The 18209-nt window shown below is 37.9% G+C and overlaps 1 protein-coding gene across 1 annotated transcript in view; it reads left to right on the forward strand.

Annotated features, from left to right (window-relative positions):
- ABCA12 (ATP binding cassette subfamily A member 12) overlaps nt 1-18209 on the forward strand; it is a 281179-nt gene that overhangs the window by 64209 nt on the left and 198761 nt on the right. The window contains exon 3 of the mRNA XM_072812583.1: nt 4089-4215. Coding sequence (XP_072668684.1) covers nt 4108-4215 — 108 coding nt within the window. The 5' untranslated portion in view covers nt 4089-4107. The remainder of the gene's footprint in view (nt 1-4088; nt 4216-18209) is intronic.

Below are 18209 nucleotides of genomic sequence, written 5' to 3' on the forward strand. Positions count from 1 at the left end.
AAGTAACACTGTGAGTTATTACTTTGCCTCTTTATACATAGTAAGAATGGAACATGAGCTATATTACAGTTTTTGTGAATATTTTCACTTTTTCCCATTAGAAAGGGGCTTAATGGTAAAGATAAGAATTAATATGTAGTATTTACTTAGTATTATATTGCACATCTAATTAAATGTTGGGCTTGTAATATATAAAAAAGCAATGCCTCAAACTTTTATAACTTTGTTACAGGACTTGTAAAGTTACATTTACACTACTGCAGGGTTAAACATGCAGGAAGATAAAAGTGAAATGGCTAAAACACAGAAGGGTTTCTTTTGGAAGAGAGATTGAGTTATCGTGAGCCCAGCAGTAGACATTATAATACAAGCAGACCTTCTCCTTGTCTAAGCCACAGGCAAATGTCATTATTCAGCAAGATCTTAGCTAGGAAATCCTTTGTGGGTAGTATTTGTTGAAGGCTGAAATGATTTCCAATTTGGAATTTATAAATCAATCATTCTTTGATAGACCTGCATTTCTTAAACATAATTTGAATTCCAGAGCAAGCTCAGTCTCAGGAAGTTCTTATGTTTTAGAGTAAAGTCTGTGAAATGTACTCTACTTGAATTTCTTAATTTTCAGTATTTGGGACCAACCTTATATTACCTTGGAGAGGCTTATGCATTTCTCTCTAAGATTTGAGCCAGGGCAGGGACAGTGTACTTGTTTCTTATGCACTGTAGTACTTAACATATGTAAAAATGGTAGCTGCAATTTCCATTTATTGAACATTAATGGTCAGCAATTACATTAATAATATCAAAATATCAATTAACTTAATAAATTCTGTTTAATGTAGGCATGGCTCTAGGCACTTGAAACACATTACAGTATTTGATGCCTACATTAGCTTTACAAGGTGGATTTATTATCTCCATTGTAAAGGGGAGAACTAGAATCAGAGAAATAAAGGAATCTACCTGGGAAGTAGCAGAGCCAAATTTCAAAGTGAGATTTGTCAAATTCCCCTAAGTGTGTTTCCTCTCTTCCATGGGGTCTGCACTCAACAGATGTTGAATGAATGAATGCTCTTCTTTAAAATCTTTGTAAACTATGTGACAGTTGCCCAGTAATGCATGTAATTTTAAGGATCTCATGGGACATTTAAACTTTTAAGGAATTAATACTGTGTTCTGAAGTAGACATTTTATTTCTAATAGCACAAGAGCAAACATCTGGAGATTACATTAACTCATAAGGTTTGGGAGTATCTCAGTGGTTCTGATAGACCTTGTTTGTTTACACCTCCACACAATACATTGATTTGCTATGGTGCACCCACCCAGGAGAGGACTCCTTATTCACACATGCCAGATCATCGCTTTGATAAGCACATGTTCAACTGAAATCACCTTGAGTAGGGTAGAGTAGGATATAAAAGTGTGATGAATTGACACATAATTCTCATCATGATTACATGCAAAATGTTACAAAATTCTCCTGACCTCTATAGGTAAAGAGTTTTGTCAAACACTGTGTCTCATCACTACAGGAAAGAGCTCGCCAACTGTCACTGACCATGAAGGTTGAATACAGTTTTGAGAACAAAGAGGAAGTGATCCTGTGTTAAATAAGGATAATCTAGACTTTTTATATGGGTTCTTATTTAAGTAAGGCTGAATAAAGCAGTGAACAAAGAGTAAGGTTTATAATTTGTACATACACCATTTACTATATGCCAAGAAATATTAAAAATGGTCTACTTAAATTTTCTCATTTAATCCTCCCACCTAACCCTATGAGGGAGGCACTGTTAACTCCATTTTACAGATGAAGGTGCTGAGTAGAGAAAGTAGCTTGCCAAAAGGCACCAACCCTAGGAGTGGAGGCAAGATTGAAACCAACATCTGCCTAATTCCAGGGCCCATATTTTTAACTTCTTTCCAAATTGCTTCTGAGAAGTCTTTCTTGACTCAAGAGTTGAGGAACTTTGACACAGTATAGGAGGTGTATGAGCATCCGATTCTTCACATATTCATAGCTGACTTTTTTCTCCTGTCCTGTTCCACCACCCTGATCCTCCTCCTCTTCTTTCTTTATCCCTCATTCTTTTTCATATGGTCCCCAAACCTGAAAAATTGGCATCTCTCAGTGCCGTACTATTTAATTTGTTGCCAAGCTCTGCAACTTCTTCCTGTACCATGCCTTGAATCAGTCTCTGACTTTTCCTACTGAATTCTCACTACTTCAGTTCAGAGCTCATTGCTTCTTATCTAGAAACCTGAAGTCATTTTCTGACTACTCCTTTACTATTATTATTGTTGTTGTTAGTACTATTATTAATATCACATCTTGTCATTGTTCTAAGATTCATCCCAAAGTTAAGCTGTGGTGATTCCTGTCCCCCTAATTAAAAAAAAAATCCTTTCATCTCTTTTGCATTTGGAATTATGTCCAAGTTTCTCACGTAAGGTTGTGGGGAGATAAATTGAGACCTCTTTTCCCAGGGGCTATCTGAAAATACTTGGAGATTTTTCCATCCATTCTCAAGGAAGTTTGGAATTCAAACAGCTCCAGGAAGTAAGTCACATGCTTCTTATCATGAGTCCTGGGGTGTTATTTTACAAGCAGGGCAGTCAAAGCCATGTTACAAAGAGAAACATGATTTCCTCATAGGAGACTAAACTTTGTTGTTTTTAGAAGAAAATTAATGTTTGCTTTAGTGAGATGTGTTTGCCTTGGAGTGACTAGGGAGGAACCCAACTGTGGCCTTTGATGGTTCAACATCTTCCTACCTCAAGGAAGCAGAACACACTTACCCTTCCTTAGAGCCTGGGAACTCTTAAGGAAGGAAAGATTGCTTTAGTATTTGGTTGAATATCAAGGCTCCAATGCTGACAAAATTCAAGAAGGAGAGGAGGTTTCTTTTCCTAATGAGAGGAGTGAAGCTTTGAGATGAAAGAGTTTGGGATCCCATGTGTGGAGAATTGAGATTGAAAAGGCAATTGTGAGATGATTGCCAGGGGGATCTAAAAGGTGAACCATGGCTGGGAATGAGAGGGGGAATCTCCCTTTCTGTCACTCTCTATAGGCATAAACTCTTATTCTGATTTTTCCTTTCCCTTCCTTTTCTTTTATCCTCCTTTTTCTCCCCCTCTTCCTCTTTTCCACTTACACTCCATCATCTATAAATCAGTTTGTCTGATTATTATCTATCTCCCTCTACTAAAATATAAGCACCTGAAGGCACATAACTTTATATTAATCTGGCTGTCTCTCCAAAGTCTTGATCAGAGAGCATGGCTCAAGTTAGGCACTGAGTAAATGTGTATTGAATGGATGAAGGCAGGCTAGAATAAAGGAAGGCATGAAAGAACCTTCAGAAGGAAAAAAACTGTGAAATTTTACCCATCATGTAGACTCTGCGGGCCTCAGTTGGACTCAGTTTTTCTATACCATTCTGCTTTGAGAAGCTTATCTGACTTTTTAAAAAGCAAGCTACTTCAATAAGGCTAATATTGAGCAAAAGAAGTAAGGCACAGAGAATGCTTAGTATGATTCCATTTATATAAAGTTTAAACCGACAAAAAGAAGCCATATTATTAAAGGATGTCTTTAAGGTTTGTAAGGCCACTCTTAAAAAAAAAAAAAAAAAAAGACAAGGAAATGATTATCAACTCCAGGATGATGAAAGTTGGGAAGAAAGTGTGGTGGGCTGGGCTATTTTCAGCTGGTGTGTACCCTCACAGTTCTCATGGGTTGCTTGCTCTCAGTTGTACTATTCCAACTTTTCCATGAACTTGAATATAGCTTGAATAATACCTATAGTGGTTTGGATGGTATTCTGCTTACTATTATTGTATAACAAACTACCCCAAAACTTAATGATCTAAGGAAACATTTTATTGTGTTCATAGACTTAGCCAAAGAGTATTGGACTAATTAATTGCTAATCTAGGGCTTGAATCAAGCCCCAAGTTCCAGTAGTTACTGTGTGTACTCTGGCCCTTTACTTCTCTTTCACTGCATTTTTTTCCCTCTTCATCTCCAAGTATTTTGGTCTTCAGGGAATCAGAAACAATAAAGGATGCCATTCTTTTCCTAGGTAAACTTCAAAGCTGGAGATGGCCTTTAACCAGTCTATTGATTTGTCTGAGAGCTTCCATCCTCTAGACTCTGCCTCAGGCCAACGTTTGATGAAGACGAGAAGAGAACAGAACCACAAACATAAGGTAAGGATAACAAGTCAGCTGAAACCTAGAGTAAAAATTCATTATTACAATAGGAGGGAGGAACAGTTTCTTCTCAATAAACTCTAGTCAAAGAGGAGTTGTAGATGAGATTATACAGTGACACCCACATCCAGGAATCCGGACTTTGAAACAAGGCAGTTTGTTGTTTTGGTTGTATAAGGCATGAATATAAACTCATGGTAAAACAAGATCTAGGGTTCCCATTGGGGTTTATCAGTCTTCATGCTGGGTGTGCTCTCTTACTTGGAGGTGATGTTGACAGGTTTGCTGACAGATGGACTCTCTCTCTGCCTGGAGCACAGACACACTCTGTACGTGGCATCTGGAGACAAGACTGTAGGGTAGAAAAAGGTTGAGAAGAGTTAAAAAGCATAGACCAGATTGGCCATTTATACTCAAAGTGTTATTTGCTGGTTACTTTCTTAAAAAAGGATTCTCAAAGTAAAAAGAAACATACACCCATAAAACACTATGATAGATCCCTTATGCTCATGCTAGTTATTGGTCTCATTTCAGAATTTTCTCACACTCACATCTATCTACCCAGTGGGCAAGAAGACATGGCCATAGAGCATGTGGTGAAATGTTTGCATTTGTAAAAAATTTGGGGCAAGAGTAATAATGTTTTTTTGTTTTGTTTTGTTTTTTGCCTTGGGGACTGCTGCAGAGCTTAAAGCATCAAAGCATTTGTCCAGAGCACCTATTCAGGTTAGTTTACACTTGTCATCAAAAAAAAAAAAAAATTCTGATGTTTAGAACATTGATGAGAATATGAAATACCTCTCACAATACTTTTTCTTTTTGATGTGATTTCTAATATACAACCAAACCTGTGGGTTAACATCCCTGCATAATTTTTCACAGTGATGACTTCTGAGCCCTCTTCCATCAAATACTGTATGAATGCCCTTACTGTTTGCACTTGAAGAGACTTTCCTTACACTGCCCATCACTGCAACATTTCTTGCTCAGTTCTGGGTGGCTACCTGCTTTTTTCTTTATACCTGTGCTTCTGTGTACCTCTTTGCTGGCTCCAGGCCACCCACACATCTCTCTTCCTCTTGACTCTGTAGGAGGCAGGGAGCATCTGCGTGGGGAAGGTGCTGGCTCACATTAATCTTACTCTTCTCTTTGGCTCTTCTCCATGATATGGATTTTAAATCACTTTCAGTGGAAGTTAGCAAATAGTCATATATCAATAAAAGGCTGGCAGTAGGCTGAAAAAAGAAAGGCCAAAGAAGTCTAGATAACCCATAAACTATTGTTAATTATACTGTTGTTAATCACTTTCTTTTTAAGATGGTAGGAGCAGAATTTTAGAAGTTAGAATATAAAGAATATTTCATTTTGGATCAACCAAGCTGATTGTGAAATCTTCCAGAACCAAATTATCTCTCCATATCTCTCTCTTTCTGATTTTTTACTACATTTTGGCTCATGGTATTTTTGAAGTGCTGTACTAATTATATGTAAAATATAATAGTTGAGCTTGATTGCACATATTGCTCCATAGTCTTTAATGCATTTTGTTGTTTGCCTAAGGGTTAAATATAATTGTTTTAATTCTTTACTTAAAGAGGTAGAAGGTAAAATGACTGGCACACGAGGTCATTTTTTTCAATATGTGATTTGTTAACTATCCCTAAAGTATCTGGTATTAAAGGCAAAAATTTGAACAAGAGTGGAACATCCAGTTATATATAATAAACTGTTCAGTGAAATATGTCTGCAGGCTAATTAAAGATACTGAGACATTTTAGACTGCTCAGTACTTTTTTTATTCCAGCAATTTGGCATGTACAGGCCCTGTCTGAACTTCTAAATTAACGTTTACAGCATGAACATAACTTTGCCTGCTAGACAGCCAATCACCAGTATTGTGTTAAAAACAAAAACAAAAACCAGCTTGTGAATGTGAAAGGCTGTAGGGAGAAGTGGCCACAATGGATGAAACCATTAGAAAGGATCCAGAGAGTGTGGCTATTTTGTAGTTTGAAACTTTAGAAGAAAGCAGAAATCCATGTTCCAGTGCAAGCCAGGCACTATTTACACAATTCTCTGATTAAAACTGAAATAATAATATAGTTGATCCTCTACAGGTAGGAGCTTTATTATGGAATAAATTTAAAATCAATACCTGTGAAGTTCAAGAGAGGGCCATTGCATGAAAATGTTGATAGTAGTCAAAAGTCCTGCAATAAATGCCTAAAATGTGGAAATTTGCACTCAACTTTGCATTTAGAGATGAAGCTAAAATAAAGGCTAATATGTAAGAAATGGGGCTGTGTAGAGGATCCTTGAAACCGAGATCTTGCACAAAATTTGGGGATCTTCTTGTAAGAGAATCTACCTTTCTTCTTACCTAATTCTCACCTGGTAGCTCCCTTTAGCCAACGGGCCTGGCCCCTCTTGGCAGGGTTAATCTTTCACAGATAGCGCTTGGTGAGAAACAGGGCATTTCTCTCTCAGAGACCATCCAGAGATGAGCAGTCCCACCTTGTTCCTTCACTGTGATTTTCCTCCATACCAAGTCATTTGAGGTTTTATGAGACCAAGTGTACTTGTCTTCTTTCATAAGAAGATTGTACAGCCTGGACTAGACACAAAACCCCAGGAAGTCCCTTCTAGCCACTGTGACTCCTTCCCCCGAGTCCTCAGGAGACCCTTTCATAAGGTCTTTGCTATTTATTTTTAAAGATTTTATTTATTCATGAGATAGAGAGAGAGAGATTGGCAGAGATACAGGCAGAGGGAGAAGCAGGCTCCATGCAGGGAGCCCCACGTGGGACTCAATCCTGGTTCTCTAGGATCATGCTCTGGGCTGAAGACACACTAAACCACTGAGCCACCCAGGCTGCCATAGGTCTTTGCTATTGAGATCAGAGTGTTGTCTTTTTTCTCCATCTTATTCTTGAAACTAAAAATGACTTTACTTTTTTTGTCTTTATTATAGTTTCATAACATTGCTCCTTTTTGTTGCTAATAAATTTCATTGGCTATGCCTAAGATCAAAGCTGATATATCCTTCAAACCTCAGAGATTTTTCCCGGTTGGGTACCAAGTGATCACCAACCCCACCATCCTGCCATTTTACTTATTCCCTTCGGGGGAAATCTTGGGCTGGTCGTTCTCCTCCTTATGAGAACATAGATGCTTTTTGGAGACATTTGCTGAGGCCAACTATCTGTTGCTAAAGGACTTTTACATTTTACACTCTCCCTTCTGCTTTTCTACCAATAGCAATGAATACTTAGCATCTAGCCCCACAAAGTGAACAGATGCATGCAAGAGAACTGAATTCACCAAATATTAGTAGACCATCTGAAAAAAAAAATGACTCCTAATTTTCTAATAATCTTGTAATTAAATACAAACTAATGAATATTTTTGTGAGTGATTATTTGTTAGATTTATTTGTTACTGTTTAGATTTATTATGGGCATTGATTTTTTTTCAGTCTCTTTTTATTTTAGGTTTTGAATAGGCAATACATAGATATGTTTCAAAACTGAAAAGTATATAAAAATGCATACTCAGAGAAGTCTCACTCCTGTTTACCCATTCATATAAATAGTCTTTGCCATTAGTTTCTGGTTTATTGACCCTGTGTTTCTTTTTCCAAAATTAGTATAAATATGTGTATGTTTATGTATATAATGAGTATTTCTTTTTTCTTATGCAAAAGCATATATGCATATATATATATATATATATTATTTTTTTTTTTGCTCTTTCACAATAGTAGCAGTTTGTAGAGACCTTGTTCTTTTTGTTAGTTTCTACAGAGTACTCCGTTTTGTAAATATTGTAATAAATATTTTTGGCCAAAATATCCCAAAATAAGACTTAAAATGATAAAAGCTATTCATTATAAAAATGGTTAAAAGATTAAAATTATTGGAAGAAGCATATTGGGAAAGATTACACAAAATTAGAGTTAGTATAAATAGTCATCATAAAATAAAACTCAAAGAGCTAAAACTTCATGTAATAATGTTTATGAATCACTAAAATCTGATACCAGAATAAAATCTGATATCAGAATCTTAACAAAATTTAGACATGTCAAATTTGACCTGGGGAAATTGAGTTTGTTAGAAGAGCTTCTAAATAAAAATCATAATAGCAGAAGCTATAATTAGGAAAATATGTTTTCAAGAAATCCGGTAGAATAATCATAGCTTGAGAATAATATTTAAGTTGGAAAAAAATCAATTTCAATGAAAGTAATTTCAGTTACATTAAAGATAAAAATGAAAAAAAAATTAACTGCCCTGTATAGAAAATTTATGAAAGAATCAACTTGGCTTAATGGCATAAGCTCCAGAAAATATTTTCGTGATGAAAATTGATTATATTTATATAATCCTGTTTAACGTAACTTATATGGGATCAAATTATCTACTGGGGCATAAAGTGGTGTCAAAATAAGCTGTTCTGGTTTGTCCTGGGGTCCTTTTCTGTAAATTCTGCCCTTGATTTTTTTCTCACCTCCTCTTCTCTTTTCTAGAGTCCTTGATGTATCATTTCAGAGCTGCTTAACTATGAATCAACTCATCTTTTCTTTGAAGCACTTCTTTCTCCTTCCCATTTTTCAACAACTCAAAGCCTCTTTGCTCTTCAAGCTCTTGACTTCATCTGGCAGATTCGACCTCCTTCCTTCCTTTCATCACACATCATATTTGCTGATATTTGCATATTTTAAATATTCATTAGCATGATGAAGAAATCAACCGCCTTCCCTGCAAGTGCCCTTATCACCTTCCTTTGAAATCTATGCTGACCTTTTTGGCTCCCTGCCTCTTCTCTTTTCCTTCACCTAAATTCCCGATTCTCCAAAGCATGTTTAGTCCAGCTGTGGCTGGGACCAATCTTATTTTTGGTTGGGGGAACCCTAGTAGAAGCCCCTGGTGAGGAGCTCCAATAATTAAGCATCTCACTAACATGGCTGCCATTTCTAAATTGGCAATGTGCCCTGAGGAGGTAAACATATTGAGGCTTGTGCTTCGACAAAACTTCCATCATGTATCCTAATTCCAGAGTTTATATTCTTGTCTCCTTACTTTTTGCCACAGTTTCTGTTTTGATAGCATGCTTGGTACTCCCGCCTCACTAGGCCTGCATTGTCAGCCTTTATAAGGACCTAGAGTCCTCCTCTTGCCTTGTAGACTCAGGCCTGGGGCCCTGTTTCTAGAGATTCCTGATGTCTATCAGCCACTTGCCTGGCTAACTTCTGAGTATTGCCTGCTCTATACTACCCATTTCCAGGCTTCTGTCTACTGGAACACCTACCCTTAATCTCATGTTGAAGTTCCATTGACCATTTGACTAGAATCCTCTCCTATCCTCACACAGTTTTCTCCAGATAGGATCTAGGTCAGGTTATGCTTCTTTCCATTTCTGGGTACTGGCCTCACCCTCTAGCATCTGCTCAATTCTGGGAAATAATTTCTTGTCCAAGTTTCAGGTTATACCTTCAATCCAAATTTCCATTTTGACAAAACTTTTAATATATTTAAGTACCTACATCAATATTTTTATTATATCATTCTCCACTCTTTTTTTTTAAGATTTTTTTTTTTTTTTTGAGAGAGAGAGTGCATGAGCAGGGTGAGGGGCAGAATGAGAAGCATACTCCTCACTGAGCAGGGAGCCCAATGTGGGGCTCGATGTGGGGCTTAATGTGGGGCTTAATCCCGGGATTCCAGGATCATGACCTGAGCCAAAGGCAGACACTTAAGTGACTGAGCCACCCAGGCACCCTCATTCTCCACTCTTTTTGGAGTTTACCCGTTAGTGCTAATTTCCTCCTAGACGAGACTTTTTTGATTGATTGATTGCTATTGATTTTTATTTATTTGCCCAATTGTGCTCTTAAGTATCCTTAAAATAACAAATAATTCACCTATTATCTACAGTTGTCCAAAGATTTCATATCATCACTGTTACTAAAATAGTAGTTATCCATGATTAATTTGTTGAAAACTTGTCCTGTGCAGTGCAAAAAGAAACAAAGATAAATAAGATATAGTCCTTAGAGAGCTCAGACACCATATAGTTAAAATGCAATATGATAGAAGTTCCACCAGGTGGGATATGCAAGGAACTGTGGGAGCACAGAGGTAAGCTTGACTTACTTACTTGGAAGTAAGAGGATCAGGGGTTGCTTCACAGCTTATTTGAGGTGGTTTCTGAAGAATGAATAAGAGTTTGCCATAAGGGCAAGGATATGCCTGGCAGAAGAAACAAAAGGAGAAAGATACACAGGCATGCCAGAGCATGGCACATTCCCCTGAAGGAAGCATGAATAATTTGGGTGGCCCCATTGTGAGCTCTATTGAGTGGGAGAGGGACAGGAAACATACCTGGAGAGACAGGTTGGGGACCACTGGTGAAAGATCTTACCTGCTATGCTAAGGAGTTAGGATCAGATTCTATTGGTGATAGGGACTTATCCCTGAGAGTTGAGCAGCTCCACTGCCTGATGGAGTAACCTAGCTCTTCTTGCCTGCCCCAAAATGTATCCACAGCATTTGAAGAAGCAGCACAGACTTCTGTGCTCTGGAAGTTACATAATATCAGTGTGACTCTTCCAAAAGGCAGGTATCACTCTAGATGCTATCTCTATAGATATCGTATTTTACACACAAATCTCTTTCTCTACTTTGTAGACATCTTATAGAAAACTACACTTAATAGCACTTAATATCAGATTGGCCTGATTCTTGATATTTATTTATTTACCTACTTACATTTGAATTTCATGGTGAGTGTAGAAAATTTTTTATAAAAAATAGTAACTTTTCGTGTGTGTGTGTGTGCTCGTCTGCACACGTGCAAAAGGAGGAGAAAGACCAAGAGAGTGAGAGAGAGATTGGAAGGGTTTTCTGATTTGGCAGTGTACATTTTGTATTTCTCTAAGTTGTATTGATCATGTATGGCTTCTTCCCTGTCTTGTTAGGATAAGCTGTCAAAATTTTCTGGCAAAAGACTAACAACTTTAATTTTATCATATACTTCTATAAAAGAAATTATCTGTCAAGTAGCCATGAAGATATTTTCAAAACTTTACCCTGTCACAAATATTTTCAACAGCTATGATCTAGAGAAACATGAAAAAGTAGTCCTGAGAATGGTGAATTTTGTGCCTTGTTTGTACATGCGAATCTGAGTGAGATGCAGCAGGATGGATCATTTTTGTGTTCAGCATTTATTTAGCATTTATACCAGGCACTTGTCAAGGTGCTAGGGGTGAGGTTTACAAAGACAGAGGGTGATTTCCTTCTTTCTGGTGTCATCTTGAGAGCTATTGGTCACTTCCTTCTATATCCTCTAGCTTGAAGCTACTTCACTCCAGCGGGCTTGCCCCTGCATTCCATCAGGGTGAAAAGTACATGGGCATTTATGTACTATGGAGAGACTACAGCCAGTGACAGAGGGAGGGGACTTCTGAAATTGCTTCTGTGCCTGGCTTCCCATTCTCTCTCTTGCTTCCTCCATCCTCTACCAGTTTTTCCTGGGAACACTGAGGACAATTGGTGGTGGTAGCCATGTGTATCAACCAGAGTTCTTCAGAGAAGTAGAACCAATAAAAGATAGTTATATAGATCTACACATATATTTATGCATATGTACTTAGAGTGGACTCTTGTTATTCACAAATCACAGTGGTTATGTTCTGTTAGTTCCTGCAAACACTGAATTAGCAAGTACTGAACCGTTGGTCCTAGAGGAAATACAAGATTGGGTTCCTGGAGCCACTCCTGGCAACATTTTCCTCAATGATCAACACATAACCTTGTTTCATGTGTGTTTCTATTCTAAAGACACCTTATTCAATAACATCAGAATCATTAACCCTGAACTCAACTCATGCCTAACACATGTTTTTTCTCCACAAGGCATATATAGCCTCCCTGAACTTGGAAACATAAGACAGCATTTATTACTCTGCTGGGGGGGGGGGGGCATTTTAAACAGGAAAATCAACAAAAAGCACAAAAATATGATACTAACTCTACCATTAAAAGGGATATTTATTTACAGTTGTGAGAGCTAAAAGAAGGCAGAGATTTGCCTGTTTGACCTCAGATGAAAATGTGCACATTGGACAACTTAGACTTTTCATTATTCTGTGCACGACATCTGTGAGTGATTGCAAAACCATCTTGAGTATTGGTTTGGGGGTTACTAATAATTTTAGTGAGTAGGCAAATTAGTTAACACAAAATCACCAACAATAAGGGTTGATTGCATATGTATATATGTCATATATAAGTATATAAGTATATACACTTGTGTTGTACATATTATATTTACATGTGTATAAATGCTACATACGTATGTGTGCAATTATACATAGTAAATATACATACATTATATATGATGGAGGTACGCTGGGTCCCAGGATGTGGAAGAGCGTCCCATAGGACTAACCAAGAGGATCCTTGACTTCATGCAGGTTAGAAATCAAACATGGGCCAGAGAAGGTGAAAGCAGAGTTTATTGAATAGCATGGGTGACAGGTAAAGAATAGCAGATGGAGAGTCTGGGAGACTTGGATAGGAAAGGAGAATACATATCATCATTGTGTTGAGTTAGGGATTTATATTAGAAAGGGGCCCAGGGTATGTGTTCCTTCAGGAATCCAGTATAGAGTCTGATTGAAGGTGAGTGTCAGGTGAACAATAGGTGTCATCCCATAAATCACTGTAGGTAGGGGATATTGATGCTAGTGTCAGCTAGGGTTTGTTCAAAGCTAATGTCCTGGAATGTGTTTGGGATCCATCTCTTCTTAGATGTTACTGGGTATCAGGGCCTATGACAAAACTCAGAGAATGATTAACTTCCTTTTTTCTCTCCTTGAAGTGGGAGCATAGCTTCTTTGGTTTATTCAGAAGCAAAATATAGAACATGAATAAATGAGGCCTAACAGAAAACCAGAAGAGATGGAGACTTTCTAAACTAGAGTTCTTTCAGGTTCCCTATGTTATATATATGTGTGTGTGTGTGTGTATGTGTGTGTGTGTGTGTGTGTGTGTGTGTATATAGTATATGTATTATGTATATGTAATATATATTTTATATATATATATATATATATATATATATAAAACATATATTATGTTATACACACACACACACACACGCACACACAGGCTGGAGCCCAGGCAGGAGTTAATTTTGCAATCTTGAGACAGGATTTCTTTTCCAGGAAACCTGTTTTTGTTCTTAAAGCCTTCAACTGATTGGATAAAGCCCAACCACACTAATAAAAGTAATCTCCTTTATTTAAAGTCAGCTGATTATAGATGTTATCCACATTTACAAGATACCTTCACAGCAACACCTAGACTAGTGTTTGGTTAATAGCGGGGGTACCAGAACTTAGTCAAGTTGCCATAAAAACAAACTCTCACACCATGTAAGCAACTTTAATCTTCAGTTGGTTTTCTCCATTCTTAAAATATCTGTGGCTATGCAGCCACCTGATGTCTCCACTGGCAGCTTTCCTGCAAGGCCTTTATCTCCTCTCCTTCTAGAAATCTTTCTCTTTCCTTTCTTTGAAAGAACAGGATAACCATCATTTTGTTTCTTGGGATTGTGCCCCATGTCTCAAGAAGTTTAGCCAAGCATTTTCTCACATAGCTGTAAAAAATAATCCAGTTGACATCTTGTTATATCTGGATAGGGGATCGGAAATAAAGGGTTTGGGTAGATTTGCAATGACTTTTGCAGAATGAATAGGATTGGAGGAGGCTGAGATAGATTGGGTGTGACTGGGTGGTGGGGGGGGGGGAACAAGTGTGAAAAAAGGCACAGGCATGAGATAAATGCAGAGCATCCTCCTGAGAGAGAGATTGTTCTGAGCTGGCTGAACTTGAAAATAGTACCCGTGGGCTGAGGGAGATGGGCATGGAAAGGTGGGCATGGTGCATATAGCAAAGCTTCTTGAATGAAATGATGAGTGATAACATTACAAGGTTCTTGTCTCATGGAGTCAAAGAATGAATCTTGCAGACACAGAAGGGTGAAGTGATAATTTATTAAGTGAAGGTGAGAACAGAGAAACCAAAAGCTCTCTAGAGTGAGAGGAGTCCCAAATGTGTTGCCACTGAGGGCTTTTATTGGCACTCTTTTATTTAAAACTGGCCAGGAAACTTGCTGCCCTGGAACTCCATGACCTGTTCTGTTGAGCAAGGATTTAACATCTTTAATGCTTAACTTCTCCGTTGTGGCCTGGTCATTTTTCTTTGTGGTCATTTTCTGTTTCCTGTGGTCACAATGTAACTACCATCCCACATTTCAACCCTAGTGTTTGGGGCCAGTGGTCGGATTTCTCTTCCTGATCTTTGTTTTTGTTCTCGGTAGACCTGTTTAGTTCTCTGTAGACCTGAAATACCCTCCTCTTTCCCTAGCCAAAGCCCTGTCCTTTCCCCATTCAGCGAGGTGCCCCTGTATGAACACAGTAGCTGAGGCACTGTGTCTGTTCTCATTCCCACCTCTCCCTGCCCCCTCACCTCCCTCTCTCCTCGAAGAACACCCTGCCTGAGCCATCCTGACACCTTACATTCATACAGGGAATATAAGAAATAGTGAAAGGGATAATAAGGGAAAGAAAGGAGGGGAACTGAGTGGGGAAAATTAGAGAGGGAGACAAACCATGAGAAACTACTGACTCTGGGAAACAAAGGGTTGCAGAGGGGCGAGTAGGGGAATGGGGTGACTGGGTGATGGGCCTTGAGGAGGGCACTTGATGAGATGAGCACTGGTGTTATACTATATGTTGGAAAATTGAATTTAAATTTTAAAAAGGTAAATAAAAAAATAAACTATGGCCACATCACAGAACAAAACAAAACAAAAACGCCCCACTGGAGCTCAAAATCTTTGAATGCAGCCTGTTCTAGCAGACCCTGGCTGAAGGTCCAGGAATGCTCGCTGTAAAGGGGGAGGGAGGTAATACAGTTGAAAAGAAGGACTTGGTGGGTAAACACTTAATAAGTCGTAAAGAGTGTGATACATACCACACCTTTCACTCACCACTTAAGTGGAAAACCAGGAGAAACTCTGTTCAGGCAACCATTTCCCCTCCCCTCCCCTCCCCTTCCTTCTGGGTGCAGGCAGGGCTGTCAGTGGAGGTGCCACAGACAGAAAGGAAAGGCATTGGCAAGTGTAAAAAACCACCTCTTCCTCTCCATTCCAGAGTGACCCCAAAGATAGCGGAGTGCATCCTCTATTCTCTTCTACAGGCGGTGAAATACAGAACTCACAAAGCACTGACTGAAAGTGGCTGTTTCCTTTATTCTCCTGCATACAGCTAAGGGACTTGGGGAGGTATTTACAGGCAGTTCAAGTGCAAATGGATGTTGCGCAGTTTTCACTTTCCAGAAGACGGAAAAAAAAAAAAAAAAACCCACCTCAAACAAGTTGCCTCCAGGTGCATCCCAAATGGCATGTTGATTGACTCGGTTCAAAAAGAAATTAAGGATGTAAATGTGTTTGAGAAAATTATTACCCAAATCACAACATCCTCTTCAGACAGTTGTTTGATTGAATACTGAAAAGAACATTAAAAATCTTCCAGCAAAAACCTTTGCCAAAGTATTAAATGATAAACTGGTATGAATTCTCTTCTTGCCCTCTGAGAAAAAGATCTTCTTTGCCTTTGATATTAATTCAGGTTTGTTTGCATGTATAATTCAGACACATTTGTAGGTGGCCTTCTGTCAAAATGTCATGAGATTTCATATTTAGAATTACTAATACTTGGAGTGATGTAATGTGTATTAAAATTATTGGCCTAGACAGCTGTTGCTAGTATCTTAAAGCAAATGGGGTGCAATGTATCCCAAAGCAAATATGCTTACCCTGACATGACAATAGTAAAATTATTTTTCATTTAGTATGTAGTTAATCTTTCCAACTATTTTTTTATTTTTATTATCTTTTATGCAGACCTACTAAATACCTGAAATTTCCCTTGATCAAAGATTTCTGCCTTATTAATTGATTAATTTGTCCCTTCTGTAAATAAAGTTCGGTTATCGTTAGATCCTAGAGAAAAATGGCAGTGAACAAGATAGTCAAGGATGCTGTTTGTGTAGAGTTTAAATCCTACTGTGGTAAGACAGACAGTATAAATTAAAGAAATGTGTAAGAACATCTCAGAACTTGATCTCCAGTTCTTCCCCTTCCACCATTAAATCTACCATTGATGATTAATTTCATAAAACAACATCATCCATCACTTTAAATTATTACTGGTTATTTCATAGAGTTTCAGCAGTAATTTTGTAACATGCATATATATGGAGCTAGGAGGATGGAGAGGAAAAAAAGAATGTAATTTTTTCTGATGTCAATCTTTTGTAAGTACCTAACAAGTTGACTTTTCTATGTTCGCTCAAGGATGGTTAATGGATAATTCTGGAAAGATAATGCTGTTATTTTACTGTTACATGACTGGTCCTTTCATGATATTCTTGTTTCTTGAAGATTTCTGAGGACTATGAGGAACATTTATAAAAGCCCATAAACAACACGAAAAATTGTATTGACCAGCAATGCATTCATTTGGTCAATGAACCAAAATTATGTATTGCAAACTGCTCTGAACGATGTCCAATAACTAATAACTGTAGTTTTCGGTTCTCAACCAAGCGAAAAAAGCCATTATCTTTTAGTTGGACTGAGTCTCTCTGTCCCTCTCTCTCTCTTTCTTTGTCTCTCTGTTTCTCTCTCTCTCCGTCAGTAGCTCAGCAGTCTCTCAAGAACCACAAATTGAAGGCAGGGGGCCAGCATCCACAGGCCAGGGCCATCTCAGAGGGCTTTAATCCCTTGCTCCATTTGTTGGAACCTTGTCTGCCTTTTTTTCAGGGACAATACACTTTTTTTTTTTCTTTTTGGTAAATTAATATATCACTGCATACAGAGAATTGAGATTTGGTTGCATAGGTAATAGGAGAGATTAAGGCCAGAGGGCAACCTTCTTAGGAACAAACCAAGGAGTAACCCATTTAAATGAACAACCTGCTATATATTTTTATATGCAAATGTGACACAGAGCCCACCCCTCTGGCCTGGTTTCTCTGCTGATATAACTTTCCACCTACAGGACGTGGGAGAGAGAGAGAGAGAGACAGGCTGTCTGGGAACTAAAATGATAGATTTTTTTCATTTGGCTGAGTTCTGAAAATTACAAAATTATAGTTATTAGTAAAAGGACATAGAAAGGATTGTATTTTGCCACTTTAACAAAATTTCCAAATATACATATTTTCCCCTACTGTGCCATAGAATGTTTAAATTGTACATTTAGGTGTATATTCTCCTGTCTTTGGAAAGAACAGCAAATTGTAGTTTTGTAGAAAAAATAAAAAAAATAAAAAAATACTAGATTTGGAGGCAGAAGACTAGATTATACAATTTGAGAATTCTGAGACTTCTGGCAAGTCACTTCATATTTCTGGGCCAGTCTTTTTCATCTATAAAACAATAGGGATCCTTAGATGATCTCTAAGCTGCCTTTCAAGCTTAATTATTCACCTACTTTGAAAAATCAGCCAACAGTAGTCAGACTGGACTCCCAGATTCTGTTGCCATCTGAAATCCACTTCCTTCTTGTCCCCTCTTATTAGCTATGCCAGTTGTTCTCCAGTGACTCGTAGAACTACTCTTAGGGTGAGGGAAGGGGAAAACAGATTCTTTAAAATCAATTATTAGCCTCTTTCTGTGAATATATTGTGTTTGTATAATATTTTTATTAAAAATTATTTTCATATGGAACAACCGTATGGAAATGCTGTGGAAAGTGAAAAGTTCACTTAAAATCCGTTCCAAGCACATTTTGTTTTTGCTCACTGTCTCCACACATTTATTACATGGGAAACTCTTTCCATGCCTCTATTCCGGAGACAGAAATCAATGCAGAATTCTGATGTGATTTTTTTTTTTAATAAACTGGAGCTGAC

This window comes from Canis lupus, chromosome 36, assembly GCF_048164855.1.
Source record: "Canis lupus baileyi chromosome 36, mCanLup2.hap1, whole genome shotgun sequence".
In the NCBI taxonomy this organism is placed as follows: Eukaryota; Metazoa; Chordata; class Mammalia; order Carnivora; family Canidae; genus Canis; species Canis lupus.